This window comes from Anas platyrhynchos, chromosome 6, assembly GCF_047663525.1.
Source record: "Anas platyrhynchos isolate ZD024472 breed Pekin duck chromosome 6, IASCAAS_PekinDuck_T2T, whole genome shotgun sequence".
Lineage (NCBI taxonomy): Eukaryota > Metazoa > Chordata > Aves > Anseriformes > Anatidae > Anas > Anas platyrhynchos.
Window position 1 is genome coordinate 7,605,137 of NC_092592.1, and position 14,941 is coordinate 7,620,077.

General features: G+C 43.8%; 1 protein-coding gene across 1 annotated transcript; it reads right to left on the reverse strand.

Moving 5' to 3' along the window:
- Positions 1–91: 91 nt before the first annotated feature.
- Positions 92–11,837, reverse strand: VPS26A (VPS26 retromer complex component A). The gene is made up of 9 exons (XM_027460079.3): positions 11,679–11,837; positions 9,867–10,016; positions 8,220–8,295; positions 5,629–5,785; positions 5,033–5,197; positions 4,518–4,624; positions 3,728–3,796; positions 2,751–2,893; positions 92–1,842 (listed from the first exon to the last, which is right to left on the reverse strand). The coding sequence occupies exons 1-9, from the start codon at positions 11,679–11,681 to the stop codon at positions 1,729–1,731; spliced, it is 984 nt and encodes a 327-aa protein (XP_027315880.1). The 5' UTR covers positions 11,682–11,837; the 3' UTR covers positions 92–1,728.
- Between the last annotated feature and the right edge of the window lie 3,104 nt (positions 11,838–14,941).

Genomic DNA, 14,941 nt, shown 5'->3' on the forward strand with positions numbered 1-14,941 from the left:
GCAGCCGCTCCCCTTCCTGGGCCGGGTACAGGGCCCGGGCTGCCCCGGAAGGGAAAGGGCTCGGCCCCCGAGCAAAAACGACCCAAATGCGTAGTGAGAATACAGCTGTTTTAATAATTGAAATAGCAGCTCAGTATGGTTCTTGTTTATTATACACGGTTGCACAATCTGAGGCTGGTTAAATACAATCAGTTTTCAAAATCTCTTAGAATAGGCTCCGGATAACAACATGCAAGTGACCATGAAAATATTTGGCTTTTTTACTTTATTCTCTTAGATTTCCATACAGGCACTTACATGAGGGAATTAAATTTGCTCTGAAAGATATTCATAGTACGAGAAGTATTCTAGCATAAAGTACACAGAATCTTTGTCTGCTTTATCAAAGTGCCACAGTAATAAAACAGTTCTTACAGAAAAGTAATTCAGTAATTTGCTTACTCATAAAGTAAGGTTACCAATGACACTTGCACTGAAGTTGAGAAGTCTTGGTTTAAAGGCCAAGTGAACTACAAGCGCAAGTAGCCTTCCACACAGCAGGCTTCAGTTTATGCCCAAGCCACGTGTCTGATAACAGACTACATGCTCAACTGGGAGTAGATGAAGGCTAACTCATTTAAGCTATTTCTTCAAACACTAAATGCATACAAGATGACCAAGACAAACAAGTTGCTGTGCTAGACAAGCTTCTAACAGTTTTGAGGCTTGCCTGGCTTGAAAATACCTTTCTAGAAGAGCACAAGAAGCATGTTTACCCTCATCACGGGCTTAGATGGATGAGGAAGAGGTTGTCCTTTGAAGATGTTTTGCCTTTCCTATCAAGACAATGAGGAAAAATTGAAGACAGTAGAAGCATGAAACCAGGAGGAACCACATTTTGTGCATTCGCAAAATAATCAATGTTACTACAGTTTATTTTGTCAACAAGAGAAAGAATTACGTTCAGATACTTTACCCACTCACCACCCAAAGGTGAAATCATGAGAACATCTCCAAAGTCACTCGTTACCGGGCAATGAACCCCCAACAGTCAGGAGCGACTCAGATGAAAGGCTTAAGGGAAGAATGGCAAAGTCAGAACTGGGGGGGGGGAAGAGAGAGCAAAGATGTTTTCTAACATTCTTTGCTACCGAAATTCAAAGCTTCTTAGAAACCTTGGTAAGGTGTCTGAAGGCTCCAGTTATAGTCATAGTGCATATACATGCGGTTTGAGTTAAACCCTGTCTAATACAGTGATTAGAAGTCTTAGGACAAGTCCACCATAAACCTTTTTAGTGTGATTTAGTCATTTGCCTTACTGCCATTTCAAAACAAAACAAATGCAAATAAGCAACATCGGAAAAAGACATGCAATAAACAACATGAGAAGGGAAATGCTTTTGTTTTCACTGTATAGGTGATCAGCAAAATCAAATACACCAGCCTACCATGCGTGGAAACAACTAGATTTAAGCTTACGCATATCCGAGTGCATATAACATTACCAAATAAAAGTAAATGTGCAGTATAAAATAGCTTAAGAAAGTTCCAGTGTTTGAGAAAGCACTTTATTTTAAAGGTATATACATACTTGAATGTTTAACTGAAGAATGTTTTAGTAGTATGGTAAATGCAGCACTGCAAGACGAAGGAAGACAGTCGTAATGGGAATTTTGGCCTTCTTTCCCCACAGGCTGCTGCCATCTTTAACCTGCTGAAGCATTGCAAAGTTTTTCGCCTCCTACCAGTTCACATTTCAGGTTGTTCAGCAGATGCTTGTGATTCTGGAGATTCAAATCGCTGGTGAAAGTTTGTTCGTTGTTTCCTCAGCTTCTCAGGTGCTTTTCTCCATAAAATTATTTCCTATGGGAGGAAGCAAACACTTTTGAACCAGCCATTTACCATTAGTATCAACTATTAGTATCAACTATCAACATTTACCAGTAGTATCAACTATCACTAGAATAACTTCCTGGACAGAATAGGCAAAGGCTTTTGAAAAATCTCTGGATCCCCATTGTTTTCCATATGCACTTCCTGTTATGTAGTTAACAGATAGATGACAATTTGCATATTTAGTTACTGCATGAATACTAACTTATGAATACTGAGCAGTCACCTCTTCCTTAACAATCCTACTCCTCCCTCTGATGCTATTAGAAGGGTCAAGAGATTTTTCTTCCTCCTCTTCTGAAAATCCCAAACCCATCACAGCCATTGCATGTTCCAGTTACCTTCCATTTCCCACATACATCACACCTGGTCTTACTCTTTAGAAGAAACATTGTGATATATTTTGTCAGAAGCCACATGGCTTCATTCCACTGACATTTTTCGTTATTTCTTTCCCCTGAACAGGTCCTCAACTTTCGTTAATTTTTCAGTCAATTATCTTGACCTTACTACAGTTTTGAACCTGAGATAATGTTGGGAAGGGGACATTATCTGCAGTAGTTAGAAAAGAGCGAGCATGGAAATGCATCTATAACTTACTTTAGCCACAAAGTATATTGTCTGGATATTCACAATACAGGATTGTTTTAGGGCACTGAGCATTATATCCTTGCTGAAGTAGTATCTGTCGTACCTGACTTCCTCCTGGAACTCCTTCAGCAAGCTAATATTTTCTATATGGCTTCCAATACATTCAACAGCAAAAATATTTATGCCATACATGAAGCATAGCTGAATAAACACTCTAATGTACAGAATATCCAAAGCAGCATGCAAAACACCACAGAATTCTGCAGTGAAATCCCTTTAGACCATACCTGTTGTTTAAAGTATCGTCTGTCTTCTTCATCCACAAGCACAAGATTTAAGAAGTACCTCACTGAAAACTTCTTGTTCACATCTCTCATTGTAGGAGTTGGGTCATAGCCCGCTAAGAAGAGTCTGATAGGAATCGATTCACCTTGAAAAGGAAAGTTGCAATTAGTTCCTGAAAACTGGGTAATAATCTCAGAAGCCCAGCAAAATAAAAGCACCTTCAGAAGTTCTGTGCCTCTTCTTTCTGCAGGGGAAAAAGGGAACACCAGACTTCTGAAATCTGAGGCAAGAGGACGAGTCCTCTCATTAGTAAGTCACTTGCACCTCATTAGGTTTCAGATCATTTAAGAGCCTTCCACACAGTCATCAGAACCAGCTCCCACTAGCAGCAGCAAGCAAGTGGGAGTCTAGATTAAAATTTGATCATCACACTTAGATGAGACCGAAGTTACGCTATCTTGTGCTACTGAAGCACCTTCACAGTACTGCTGCCACCTATGGCATCTACAAGCATTTGCATGTCTGAGTCCTGAACTCAGGCAGTAACTGCTCAGAGCTGGAATGCTTGATTAAAAATTAAAAAAAAAAAAAAAAAAAAAACAACCTCAGGTGAGTATGAAATCAGAGGTGGAAGCATTTTTGTCAGTAGAAGCATGGTAACCAAGCAAGACTAAAAGAAATTGCGTCTTGAACTCTCTACAGCTGATTTACATCACAGAGTCAGGTTTAAACTGAAGTGATAAATTGATCAATCAGAATTTTCAATGATAAGTGTAAGAATTACTAGGGTCCCAAGTAAAAGTCCTTCAGTTAGTGAAAATGCCAGTTTTAAATAGGAAAATCCAATATTATTACAGCAACATAAGTAGAAAGGTGTTTTCTCTAAGAAAAGGTTACACAAGTCACGCTCATAATCCACATATTTTTAGGCAGTTAACTAAGAATATTTACCCTTCAAAATACAATCACAAATATTTACCTTTAACTGGTGCGCCATCCATTATTTCATACTTGGCAATGGTTTCAGTCTCCGTTGTGGTACTAGGTCCTGATAAAACAAGTTATCACTCTGAGAACACATGCTTCAGTTTTAAACATATTTACAAAGCTTTATCACAGCAATTCCTACTCCGCGGCATTTAAATTACATACCACCAGATTATTTTTTTGCCTTTATTTTGTATTTACACAGTTAAAGTGAGCAAAGCCAGCTCCTAGACAGAGTAACTACTCTTCATTATCTCCCCCCAGCACTGACACAGAAGAGGCAGTAGCCAGTGCTTCAAGGGAGCCCTCAGTATGCAGGCTTTAAATAAAGGACTAGCATGCAGGCTAAGGTTTGTGAAACTGTTCTGCCTTCCTAGTCCAACAGTGTGCAAGCCCAACCTGCAATAATCGATCTGTTTCTGCCTCAAAGCCCCTAGATGTTTTCATCACATCAGTTTTAGGCATTTCTAGAGCCAGGGAGAGATTTCATGCCACTCTTTACCAAGCCCACTTCACTAGCTTTACTCTGCAGAGGCAAAGAGGTCTTCAGGATGCATTTTGCACCTCTTCCCTTGTTTGTTATCTATCAAGGCTGCTTAAGCTGCTGTATATTTTTTTGCAAAGGTTCCATTTACAGTGGTTCAAGTTCGTGAAGCCAGCCTAACATCAAAGCGCCAAAACAATGCCACAGACCTCAAGTATGGTAATTGCAACACAAAATGCAAATAGTAATCAAACATCAGTGAGGAAGAAGCCCATCTTTTGGGCTTTGTTTCTCTTACCAATTCCAGTAATCTCCTTTTTGATCAGCTGCAACTCCATGTGCTGAATTTTTATTCTCACTAAGAGGAAATAAATTTTCCCAACAATCACGTCCTTTAAGTGATACCTTCGAAAGAACAGAAGAGGGGTTCGTTTAAAAAAAAAAAAAAAACAAAAAACAAAAAACTTTTACACCTTCCTCAATCAATTTCTACAGGCAGTTACCTTATCTGCCCCTTCATTACTCAGACCTCACTATAACTAGTGTTGGTAAATGAAGTACTGTAGTTTTATTCAAAAATCATAAATGCAGAAATCAAGTCTTCAGCATCTGCAGTGACCTTCCTACTAGTACTGAAGGCAGAACAGAGAAGAAAAGCCATCATAATTAGTAACCAGACAGCTCAATACCAAAATCACTGAAAGTGTCACTTTCCTTTTCAACTCCCTAGTGCCACACTGTTCATCAAGTATTCCGTATCCTACCCTTTTCTACCAAAGTATTTACCTGTGTTTCACTCTAAATTCCACTTACTTTGACTTATTGTATTCAAACTCTATATGAAGACAGTCTTCAATGCCTACTTCCATTTTAATGGAGTTGTTTACGTCCGGGTAGGTAGCAAGCTGGTGAACAATCAGATCGTATTCTTTCACCATGTCTGACAGTCGTCTCACTATTGTCACTTTTAGAAAATATCTAGGAAGAAAGCCATAAGAGAATTATATAAGCAAACATCTTCATGTTCTGACATACAAATCATTCTTTCTAAGACCACAGTAAATTATCTTTAAGACTGAGCAGAAAACAAAGACACCAAAATACAAGACAGTGCTTTTAGGTAAAAAAAAAAAAAAAAAAAAAGTTTTTAAAGGGAAAGATGCAGACTGTTTTCATTTGCTTGAACTGAAGGAGTTTGATCTATGCAAACAACACCATGTTACAATACGAGCAATTCCAAATAATATAGTAGAGGCTATTCTCAACACCATGAAACAGGGCACACTACTCACTGTTAAACATGATTTCAAATCCAAGGTGTGTGGGGGCATGAGGGGGACAAGCACAACTGCTAAGCTATGAAATATCCAGCAGGACAGGAGGGGAGAGAAAACCTAGGGGTTACAAACCTCAGCCGGACGTTGGCACCGATGTATGATTCATATGGCTTCTCAACCTGCATGAATTCAAAGTCATAGTTTCTGCTCTGGGTCAGTTCTCCAGGTAAGGCAAGTTCCTTCACTAGGTTCACAAATTCATGAGTATTGCTTTTGTCGTTGAAGAGCTCTACAGTTGAGGAAGAGGAAAGGAAAGTGGGTTTCAGCATTTCTTTTTAGCAAACAAAGCTGTCTCTAATTTGCCAAAAGCAGATGGGAGAAGACAAAAGCAAGTAATTTGATGTGAGCAACACATTTGACCAGATGTTTTATCCAGCTTTTCAAACTTATCTTCTGTTTTACCAACTTACAGTAAGCATTCTTGAAGAGCCAACCACAGTGAAAAAGAACACATTTGAAGCTTCACTAACATCGGATTTATTCTTTCCTCCCTTTCTTTAAATGACAGTTTAGCTAGCTTTATCAAGTATTTCTTGCCTTGCATCCTTCGTAAAGATCATTGCTCAGTTTTGGCTGATGATGTGTATTGCTGGAAGTACAAAACTTAATGGGCTAATCTTGCTTTGCTTAAGGACATGCCAGTGATCCCAAACTGTATCCTGCAGGCCAACAACACCTATCAAATGGTTTATCATTACCACTGATATAAGTTCTTTTAGAATAATTGACCTTTCAAATAAGCTCATTTGAAAACGAGTTCTTAAGACATTAGGATACACACACCAGTATCACACAGGAACCACACCTCCAGTCCCTAGGCCAGACCACTGTGATTATTATTCACCTGTAGCTCTATGCCATGAAATCCTCACATAGATAAAAAAGTTAGAGAAACATAACATGGTCATTAAAAGACTACCCACTTTAGTACATTATAAAAGCTGCTCACAATTCACACCTAAGAACATCAGGTAAGAACAGAAGCGGCAGTTGAAGTGGTTGTACACAGATTGAAACATTCCAGAAGAGAATAAGCAAACATCTACTTCACAGTTTATCACTGCAAATTTGATAGAAACTTGTATGTTCACTAGTAACTGCTTAATTTCTGCTACAGCCAGAAATAAAAGGTGTGCTTTGTTTGCTACGACAAGCGTTTAAATTAACAAAAGGTCTGTTTCCTGTTGCATGTCCACTATTTTTTGTGCCAGAGAAGTACTCTGAAGAGTAGGTTTAAAATATGCTTGTGACGTGCAGCTAAAGCTAGTCTCCATGTAGTGCAGAGAGAAGTCACTCTAACGGGATGTTTTTTGTATTAACTATATTAAAACTTGAAAGGATACAAAGAATTATGAACAAGTAAAATAAGCAGTAGCTTAAGCCACTCCTGTGCAACTCCTTGAGAATTTCTAAACTTGTAGCACAAGAGAAAGACCCAGAAAAATATAAAAATTGATAAACTCCATCAAGTTAAAGCCATTCAGAGAATACAAATCATCCATCAGAGTAGATGAACATATATACACAATTATTGGAGGCAGACAACAGGCTGAACAAAGCTGACATATGGGAGCTGTTTTTTCTCCTAGGCTTCTCAACACCTCATTTCCTTCGCACTGCTGTTCCACTCTACCAGCCTGCTGTTATGGCTCCACTGATCAGATCCTCGAAGCATAAAGCAGCAGGTGTCAGAACTCAGTCATACTTGCTGCACAAGGGTTCACACGAAGGGTAACGAAGCCTACTGACTGAGAAGAAACAGAGCGATCTGTTAAATGCCAACCCAAAAGTCAATTTTATGTCAATTTTTTAGTGAGGTTTACTTCCAAGGGGGACAACAGTGCAAACAGCCCTCTAACAGAGAAAGAAGGGATTTCAGCATCAGCCTCAAGAAGCTGAGGTTACTTGGACTGCAAGAGGTTAGACACGATCAAGGTTCTTCACAGCTCAAAACAAGATCTGGTATAGTTAAAAGATAATTATGTTTATCATGTCAATACCACAGCATCTTGCTGAAAGGCACACAGATCCTGTGAAGCTTCAACGCTACTTTATGTTAGCAATACAAAACTGTAGTTACTGCTTCTCTAAAACAAAGAATTATTTCCAGAAGTGTTTAACTGTAGGCTGTCCCATCATTTCTTTTCTATCTCTTGTCTTTCAGAGCCAGAATTCAAGACTAGAATTAAGGAGCCTAACACAATAGGTACACCTGATATTTTGGCTTGAAACCTTAAATATAGACAAAAGGCACAAGCAAGAAAAAAAAAATAAATGTTTTGAGTTGTTTTTTCAAAACAGGGTCATTCACCACCTATAATTAGTGGAGAACATTCGTAAGTTATAAATGGACTGAAATACATGAAGCTGAAACAATGTGCATCATGGTTACAAGTTTAGATTTCAGAGATCTTGAGTGGTTCTTAATCAAGTTCTTAGCCAGACGAAATACTTGCCAGCCCAGTTCTCCCTCACATGTACACATCCTCCCTTCCAGTGATTTTCTGACTAGCACAAATTAGCATGTCACTTGTGTTAAAATTAGTAGAATACAATCTTCCTTTGGCACTTGTCATCTATTAACCCAAACTGCTGACAGTCACATATGCAAAGTTGCACACACCACACCCACCTAACATCCCCTTCATAGTTTCAAAACTCACCAATCTGTCCTACAAATTCAATTCTAATTCCTTGGTGCTCTAGTCTCTTCCCATGCTGTTTAAAGGAGATGTTTACCTACAAAGGCAAAAAAAGAAAAGAACAACAGTTAAAAGTTAATACTTTCACTTAATACGTGATCTTAATACAGGCATGTAGCAATTTCCTTTTTAAAAGCTGCAAACTCTTCTCAACAGCACTACCCGAGCTTGAAAAGAACTGAGTCAAACAGCTCATTAAAAAATTAAGCATAACCAAGGCCCCGCTAAAGCCTCTGAGAAAAATCTAGCCATCCATGAGACTGAACTCAGTAAGCAGCCTCGAAACCTTCGAGCCTCACAATTAGGGGCCCAGCCCCCAGCTTCAGTAGAGCTCACATAAGCCAGCTGTGACTTCCTTGCCATCTTTGAGGGCAGAGAGCTTCAAAACATTTGGAAGTCTGAAGAAGAACTCCCATTAGATGCATTCCTCTCAAGTCAAGTGTGCTCAAATCCTTTCCTCAGCAGAAATAGAAGCATTAGTCTGAGACAAATCAATGTTTCTGCACTGGGCAGCTACTACCAGAGAAACTCCTGTACCTTAAAATCCAATATATCATTGATATCCGAGCAGAAATCACTTGAATGGTCTATGTCTGTGATGAAAAGAAGGGAAGAGACAGAGGGAAGCTGCCCTGTAAATTACTGTTCTCCCAAACCCCCTGATCCCACTGTGCTGGTGTTAGTCAAAACTCATCAGGCATCTCTCAGGATGTGCTGATGTAAGCAAGAAGTCATTAGGTCAGTGAACGTGTAAAAGCCAGTTCCTTCTGTTCAAATTTGAGGCCTGTCTTGCAAGAGTTTCACATCCCTGAAAGGATCTTCGTAGAAAAGCAAGCTCATAACATAGAAAGATAACTAAAGAGCAGGAAGGTGCCCAGTGACAATCAGTCAGTCATGACTGAACTGGGTATTTAGAAGCCAGTCCTAGAACCCAACAGCTGGCCCAAGCTTCTTGGAGGAAGAGTGAATCCTACCAGAAATATTCAGAGAATGACTCCAGTAAAACCAGTGATAGCAAGGACTTCTTGTGGGGGAATTCTGAGAGATGAGGAATCCCTCTGGTAATTTTAACTGCATTTCCCCACCAAGAACTCCTGTTGACTCAACAGCCAGCTGAACTTAACATGCTGCCCCTTTGATGTAGTTCCAGAAACCACTTCAGGGCATGAAATGTAAGGCTTAGCTTCAGGGTATGCAAAGCAGGTTGGCTGCACCAGCCAAAAATTGCTCTTACACACATGGGAGTTGTGGATTTCAGAGTTCAAGGGGAAGGGCGGGTCCAGTTTGGAATAACTTTCTTGTCAGAAGCAGTGACAGGATTGCACATGGTTGCACAAACAGCGTATTCATAGAAACACGAAGACCAGAAAAGATTATCAGAAACAAACATGAACAAAACATTGAAAAGGCTCGGTTCTGTTGGCTGCCTGAATAACTATGATTAAAAAGACCAGATACAGGAAAATAGCATTTCCTTTCAGTCCCAACACAACCTGAAATGGCCATGCTTGCTTATGTTTGTTCATTTCATTTCCTGTATGCATTAGCAATCAGTGCAGTAATTAATTGCCACTCAAAAAAAAAAAAAAACAAAAAACCTAGAGTTACCTTTCCTGAGACAGATTCACCATCGTAGAAGAGAAAATGCTTTTCTACTTTACCATCTTCTGTTTTGATTTCTGCCGTTTTCCGTGTTTCAGCATCATTAAGAATAACATCAATCTCACAAACGGGACTGAAGAAGCCTCCAAGAAAACTCTGGAATGACAAGAATTAGGTAAATGACTTTACAGAGGACACCCCATTTTAAATTCAGGATCTCCTTGCAGCTGTGCACCATATACTGGGCAAAACCACTCGTGTTTCCATGAAATTACGAAGCCGTTCTGCATTAAAGACCCAAGATGTAGCAATGACAGAAGAGAGTTGTTCACCTAGCGAGTAACTGCAATCACAGCAACAAGCAGCAGTTGTACTTACAAAAACGTGACGTTTATTATTAAAGTATGCAGCATAGCTGCCATCATTACTGCTACCTTAAAATGCTAATAAATATTTGTGACTGTTGCAAACAACTTTGGTTTTTGCCGCTGCAGCATTTCATGGCATTTACTGCTAAACCAGTGATTTCACTTTGAAAAAATTAATCCCTTCTAACCACACATCAAAAAAAAAAAAATCTTGTCGACAAATTTTTTCCACCTGGGTGAGGATTTGAGCTATTACATCAAAAATACGCATTGTTTGATCCCCACTGTAACTTACTGCATGAACAGCAGCAACACGCTGACCAGAAGTAAGAGGAATGATGGAGCAAAGCAAGGTGAGAAGAAACAGCTACCAGGGGAATATTACAGAAGCTCCTGGCTGGCAAAGTTCAATAAGGAACTTTTATTTGCTGCCTCTTCCTACGCCCTGTAATTCTCTTTGGGAACAAAGAGAGCATTAGCGGGCTCAGGAGACAGCAGCTCTTCACACAATCTACCTTAACTACACAACCCTGCCATCAGATGCCTCGCATGTTGCAAGTCTGTCTGTAATCCTGCTCCAGGCACCGATGTGCTGTGAGCTGTAACTGTCTGTCCTCGCCTTGCAGCAGCATTCCCTAGGCATCAACTTTTGAGCGTTATCAGACAAGAGAGCAGGGAAGATCATCCTCTGACCTTGCACACAAACATTTCTTACGAGAAACTGGAAAACATGTTTGGCAGCTCTGTGGGAAACTCGACAAGGTTGGTGTGAAATCCCAGAGTTTTTCCTAGGAATTAGGCACTGATCTGCTTTGATGTTCTGAAGCAGACAATGCTTTGCTAATTCAGGACAATGTTATGTTTTTAAGAAAGCATTTTGCTTTGAGAAGTTACACTTGGCTCTCAGTAAGGGCATCCACTTCAGTTAGTGGATTTGGGTATAGATATAGCAGTCACCCTCATTTCACCAATTTAACCTCAAAGAGTGAACACACACACATTCAAATATTCTGGGGACCTCAAGTTTTAACTGTTTAATTAGTAATAAATGGAAAATAAAAAAATCTAAAATACGGTTTGATATGAATCGAGCTGCCTAGCAGCAGGAACAGCGAGTAACGTCTCACAAGAGGTGGTGCAACACGGAGCTCTAGGACAGCGACCCCCACAAGCCTGAACTGCCCCGGGGTGGGTTCCAGAGCCAGGCAGCCCCGGATCCCCCCCACAGCCGGTGACCGGAGCCCGCCCGGGGACCCCTCAGCTCCTCTGAGGGAAGCCGAGGCAGGCGGGCAGCCTGAGCGCTCCCCCAGGCAGGAGAGGCCGAGAACGGGCGGAATGAAGGCTCCGGCAGCCGCCCCCACAGCTCTCCGGCCCCTTTTTCGCCCGTTTCTCGCCCGTTTCTCGGCCGTTCCCCCCCCACCTGAGGCGGCCCCGCCCCGCCCCCACTCACCATGGCCGCTGCCCGCCGCCGCCGCGCGCCACCAGCCCCCGGCCCGCGCCCCTGTCATGTGACCCTCCGCGCCGCCACGGCACGCCCCGCCCACGCGCCCGCCACGCCCCCGCCACGTGACGCGCCCGCGGGGCGGGAAGGGGGCGGCGCATGCGCGGAACGAAGGGGCGGGAAGGGGCGGCTGTGAGGGGAGGAGCGGGGGGGGGGGGCGGCGCTGAGGGGGAGTGGCGGGGGTGTCACAGCGCCGCAGCCTTCAGCCTTCATAAACGCCTTTAATGTAGCGAAACAGCGCGGTGTTGAGCCCCAATAAACGCTTTTAATGTACCAAAGCAAGCCAGCGTCCAGCCCCAATAAAGACATTTACCGAGCGAAAGCCGTTCGGGGTTATAAGGCAAGGGTTTTTATTGAGCGGGGGCGGGGGTGGTCCCGGCATGGCGGCCGGGGCCCTAGAGGAGCAGAGCCTCCTCCGACAGCCGCAGCCCCAGCCCCGGCGGCAGCTCGGGTCCCCGGGCAGCCCGGGGGGCCAGGATGGCCTCGGCTCCGGAGCCCGAGGCCGGCTCCATCTCCAGTGTCGTGTCCAAGCCGGAGCCCGATTCCTCCTCGGAGAGCGGGAAGATGTCGCTCATCTGGTCGCTCTTCATCCTGAAACAGCAGCGGGTTCATTACACACACACCGTTTCCCACATTATTTACCAAATATCACGCTCACGGGGCCGGACGAGCCACAGCCCTGCACACCCACAGCACTGTGTGCACTTACGGGGACGGGTCGGCCACGGGAGGCAGGATCCTGTTGGCACCGCCATGGGGCAGGAGCCAGGGCGCCTTCTCCTCGATGCAGTTGGGGGACCAGGCGTCGGGCCGGCACCTCACCCTCTTGTAGCGCGCCTTCTGCACAGGGGCACCTGTGGGAGCAGCCCGCGTTAGCCACCCGCACCCACCGGTCCCGACGTGGGTGTCGCGACGGCAAAATTACCCAACCCCACCGCCACGGCTCAGTGCCCCCCGGGCCAACGGTGATGAACAAGTCCTCCAAAATGACCAAAAGGAGAACACGGGGATGGAAGCAACAGTACAGCATCTTTCTTTCCAGTCTCGTTTAATTAAACTTCTTCTGAAGCCTCCCGGCACATCCTCCTCCTTTCGGCACTCTATGTAATTTTTCTCAGTTTCTTGGGAATATCTGCCTGTAATTACGGCTCTCTGTTGCTCCATGTACTGCCACAATGTGCTGGATGACTTACCGCTTCCTCCTACACTCTTCTGACAGAGAAAAAGTCTCTCAGGTAGGATTTCCTGCTGCTTTCGCAGCATATTCCCTTTTCTTATTTATTTCTCTTAGCGTCTTATGAAGGTTTTTTAAAACAGCGGCAACAAAAGAAACAACTGCAGCCGAATACTTGGTAAATAAGCATTATACAGAAAGCAGGCTCTAAGCTCCGAAAAATCCTCCTCAGAGCACAAACAGCAGTAGGTGCATATTGAAAGCTTCTCGCTGCCATAGCCATAGTTTGCCATAGTTTGGCAAGAAATTATCCTACACATCGTTGGTAAGTGCCACTCTCTTACAAGAAGGGAATCCACAAGGCATTTGTCATCATGAATCAACATTTCCTTTTCGTTGTTTTAGTGCTGCGTGTTGCAATTTTTTCTGTACTGAATAAACCGTTTAATTTCCTCACACTTACGTCCGATTTCGTTTCCTCCCTCCCACAAGTAGAGCAGAGGAGTTATGACATGGGGACTGCAACAGCCTGACTCTAGAGCTGCGTAACAGAATATCAGGAGATAACCGGACCCTTGACAAAGGGCTGGTTAAAAATATCTATATCGGCATATATTGGATAGATGTGTACATAGAGTAGCTTATTTTACAAAGTCTTTCTTAGATGGGCTGGGCGAGGGACGCAGAAAAGTTCCACTAGCAAAAGGCAGCTTTTCTTCTAATTCTCCCTTCAGAAAACAAGAAGCTAGCAAAGCAGGTTTCCTAAGCAGACCTCGTTCCTCCCAGAAGAAGGTCAATTTGAAAGATTCTCCCTTAAATTTGGAGGCTGCTTCATTGGCCCACACTGCCTCACCCAGAAAGAGGATTACAGAGAGAACAACCGCTCGGCGTTACCTTGCGCTGTGCATCCCACAAAGAGGATTACACAAACGGCCAGGAAAATCCTCCTGCTACATCTGACTGGGAGCTGCATTTTGGCTGGCATTCCTCCTCTCCCCGCCAGCCTCCACTGCGGCCTCGCGCTTCAGAAATACAGTGAGGCGAGGAGACCGACTTTTAGACAAGGTTTCCGAAACCTCAAACCCAACCCATAACCTGCGTCACCGCTTCCTGATTGACTGAAGTGAGGCATGTGTGGAAAAGCCCAGTGCTCCGGCCCCCCACTTCCCCACCGGGCACCGAAATCCCCACCCCGGTGCTGCCCACGGGCAAAGGCAAACCCACGGCAAGCCCACCAGGCACACGGGCCAGGCACACATCCCTGCCCACCACTCTTTCCTGCAGCCCACCGTGTTGTTGCATTGGCAACATTTTCATTGGGATTAAACCAGCCAGGCTTGAGTTTAGCCAAGAATAAATCAGACATGAGAAGGCAACGGCAGTGGTGGGATTTTTCTTACTCATACCACTCCCCACCAGGTTAAGCAGGGCAGAGATGTGGGGGCCAGCATGCTGCCAGCACCTCCCGCAGCACCACTGAGCACGAGCTGTCTGTGGTGAATCTATTTTTATGAGGTGGAAAGTCCACCGAGGCCCCGGCGGTGCTTCTGCTCAGCGGTGACTTTCCCTGCGATGCTCCCTTGGATTCACTGCCCGACAAGGGGCTGCGAATTCTTCCCATTTGTTTTCCATTTCCACACGTGGTTTTTCCAGCATGGGAAAACCAGGAGACTCTAAGCTAGCACGAACAGACAGGCTTGCGGGCAGCAGCTATCTGTACCGACTTCTCTACTTTGTATTTTTAGCATCAACTCTGTGTTGGTTTTTGTTTTCTTTTTTTTTTTTTCTTTTCTTTTGAGGTGGTTCTCAGCACATCAATAGGAAACGGAGCAAACACATGCAGGTTGTCATCCCTGCCGTCACACCTCTGACTTTTCCGCTGGTCACGGGCTCACGGAACCTTCCCAGGCCCCTCCCGGGACTGGGCTGTGTCCGTGTGGGCAGGGGGACAGCTCACAGCCCCCTCTGCAACAGCGATGACCCTGAAACGAGCCATTGTGGGGCTGTCGGAGCATCCTACTGCCGCCATGCTGAAGCA

What these genes read in the sequence shown, in the direction of transcription:
- VPS26A (XM_027460079.3), bottom strand. An exon ending in GTGAATCTGTCTCAGGAAAG is followed by an intron (nt 8,296 to 9,866) that starts GTAACTCTAGGT and finishes TTGCCTTTGTAG; the next exon opens with GTAAACATCTCCTTTAAACA. An exon ending in GACGATACTTTAAACAACAG is followed by an intron (nt 1,843 to 2,750) that starts GTATGGTCTAAA and finishes TTCCTCCCATAG; the next exon opens with GAAATAATTTTATGGAGAAA.